The following is a 2,465-nucleotide window of genomic DNA, read 5'->3' on the forward strand; positions in this document are numbered from 1 at the left end:
ATTTTCAAAGTCGAATTTTATATCCCAAATATCAGTGTGTTTTTCAAAGTTCTTTTTCTATAAACATGACACTTACTGGAAGCTAATATCTAACTGATGTAGTCCAATAATTCATGAAGACTGTTGCATGGTAATGTTGCATGCATATTACCTTAACAATAATCAAAGAAAGATTTTTTTTGACCCAAGTTCTTTAACCATAAAATTCTATTTCTACAAGACTATAATATGAAACCAAAGAGGCTAAATCTTATACAAATAACCATAATTACATGAGTAAATGAACTTTCCAAAGAAATATAGGTTTTCATTAAAGATTTCAATTAGAATGTTCATGTGAAAATGTAATTACTTTAAGTTAAAAGAGCACTGATAATATTTTTCAATCCTACCTGGTTCAGTCATCTGAGATTTTTGTATAAGAACATCTCTTATTTTCTCCACCCATAGGTAAAGAATACTTTCACCAATATTCTGTCTAAACAAAATTCAGGGGGAAAATATTTGTTATTTAAAAAAATATCTTTCTCAAATTCAAGAAAAAACAGACATAATTACAATCTAAGTCATTCTATGCAATCCAGCCATGTCTTTAAAAAAATAATTTATAAAAACATGAGATTCACTAACATTTGTAGATGAGTATTTAATATAGATTATTTATATCAACATTAAAAATCCCAACTGGCTCCAAAAATAACACTGCTTACTTAAAATAAACAGAAGAGTTGCAATAAAAGAAGAGAAAGAAAATTTCTGAACTTGAATTAGATGAATTAGATAGATGTAAATGTTAATATAATTTCAGTATTGATGTCTGATGATGGCATGGTTTCCTAACTTTTTGAACAGTTTCAAACCACTTACTTGGTACAGTTATCATTTGGTATACTGATTTCAACAAAGAATACAAAGCATTTGAAGAACTCCCTCAGAAAGACAATTTACAAGACTTAAAAAACAATCAACGTAACAATTTTATATTCACATTTTGTATTCTATTGCTCAAATTGATTCATTTTGGTTCCAAATAATGTCTGGCTGCCTCTGATAATTAAATCTATTTCAAAGGATCATTGAGAAAAAGAATATGTCATGGTTTATGTCTACAGAATTATGTTGAATAATGGCAACAGCAATAAAATAAAGGCCCAGGTGTTTACTCTTTAGAGAATGACACTAATTTTAGAAAAGTTTTAGTATATGTATTTAAAGAAATCACCACACTACTTCATAACAACACCTTATCTCCTTCCTCTAAAAGTTTCCCTTGAAACCCTTATCTCTCTTTATCACAACTCATAAGCACCCACCAGAGGAAATTTTCAAAACATGCATACAGAAGAAAACAGTTTTCAAATAATTCAGTACCTCAAATTCTCTCCATCTCACCCATAACTCCTTAGCAATTCTGTATTTTTTGGTAACCTGTCTTTTTAGAGGTAGCAAGAGTTCATTGAAAAGGTTTTTTTTTAAACTGAGAATGTTGGTTGAGTTTCTTTTAAACGATTCCCACTCCCATCCTCTTCTAAGTAATACTTAGAGATATAGAGGCAGAGAAAGGTACAAGGTATTGAGTATATACTAAGCCCAAAGTAAATTGTAGTGTCAACATAATTCATACTCATAATTGGCTAATGAAGTATTATTTCCCCATTGTACAAATGAGAAAAAGGATCTAGAGAGAGAGTTAACTTGTCTAAGAGAGTCTTATAAGCAGTAAGAATTCCATAGCCAGAATGTGAATGCAGACTTACTCCAAAGCTCAGGTTGCCCACTGCAGTTAGCTCTCCCATCAAGCAGCTGTGCCCTTAGGCAAGTAAGCCACTTTAACTCTGTCTCAGTTTCCTCATCTATAAAACAGATTTAGAGCATCTTATCTTACTTTACAAAAGTAGTTTATTTTTAAGTGAACTGTCTTAATTCACTCAACAAATCTTTAAGGGACTAGAATCTGAGCACTACATGCAGTCCTGGGGGTATGGTAGTGAATGAGAAAACTGGGTCCCTTATCAGTGTAATCATTATCCTTACAAATATGTGGTTTTATAATCATTATCCTTACAAATTTATAGAGATGGCGTCTCCGTCTCCTAATCTCATTCTACTGAATTCTTCATATCATCATCACCAAAATTAGTAATATTAATACCTAGTATTTACTGAACACTTAGTATATGCTACATAGAAGATATGTAGAAAATGCTGTTAATTACTTAATCCTTACAACCACCTTTTGAGACAGGAAAATCATCCCTCTACGCATATACATTCACATTCAGATTTTGCTCGTGATGGGAGGGAACATTTTGGAAGAATTGTAACAGTAAGTAATATTTCCAAATAATAAAGAAGAAATTAAACCTTAACTCTAAATCTCCTCTCTTCTGGCCCAGGGCTTCCTGCAGAAAAATATCCAAAAGCTCTTCTGTCCAACTCAATGCTTCCTTCTTCCCTAGTATTTA

At 31.6% G+C, this 2,465-nt stretch overlaps 1 protein-coding gene across 6 annotated transcripts in view; it reads right to left on the minus strand.

The window, feature by feature from the left end:
- IMPACT (impact RWD domain protein) overlaps nucleotides 1–2,465 on the minus strand; it is a 29,106-nt gene that overhangs the window by 16,574 nt on the left and 10,067 nt on the right. For all 6 annotated transcript variants that reach the window (XM_011360412.2, XM_011360416.2, XM_011360417.2 and 3 more), the window contains one exon: nucleotides 393–478. In XM_011360412.2, coding sequence (XP_011358714.1) covers nucleotides 393–478 — 86 coding nt within the window. The remainder of the gene's footprint in view (nucleotides 1–392; nucleotides 479–2,465) is intronic.

The sequence above is a fragment of the Pteropus vampyrus genome, unplaced genomic scaffold (genome assembly GCF_000151845.1).
Source record: "Pteropus vampyrus isolate Shadow unplaced genomic scaffold, Pvam_2.0 Scaffold55, whole genome shotgun sequence".
NCBI lineage: Eukaryota > Metazoa > Chordata > Mammalia > Chiroptera > Pteropodidae > Pteropus > Pteropus vampyrus.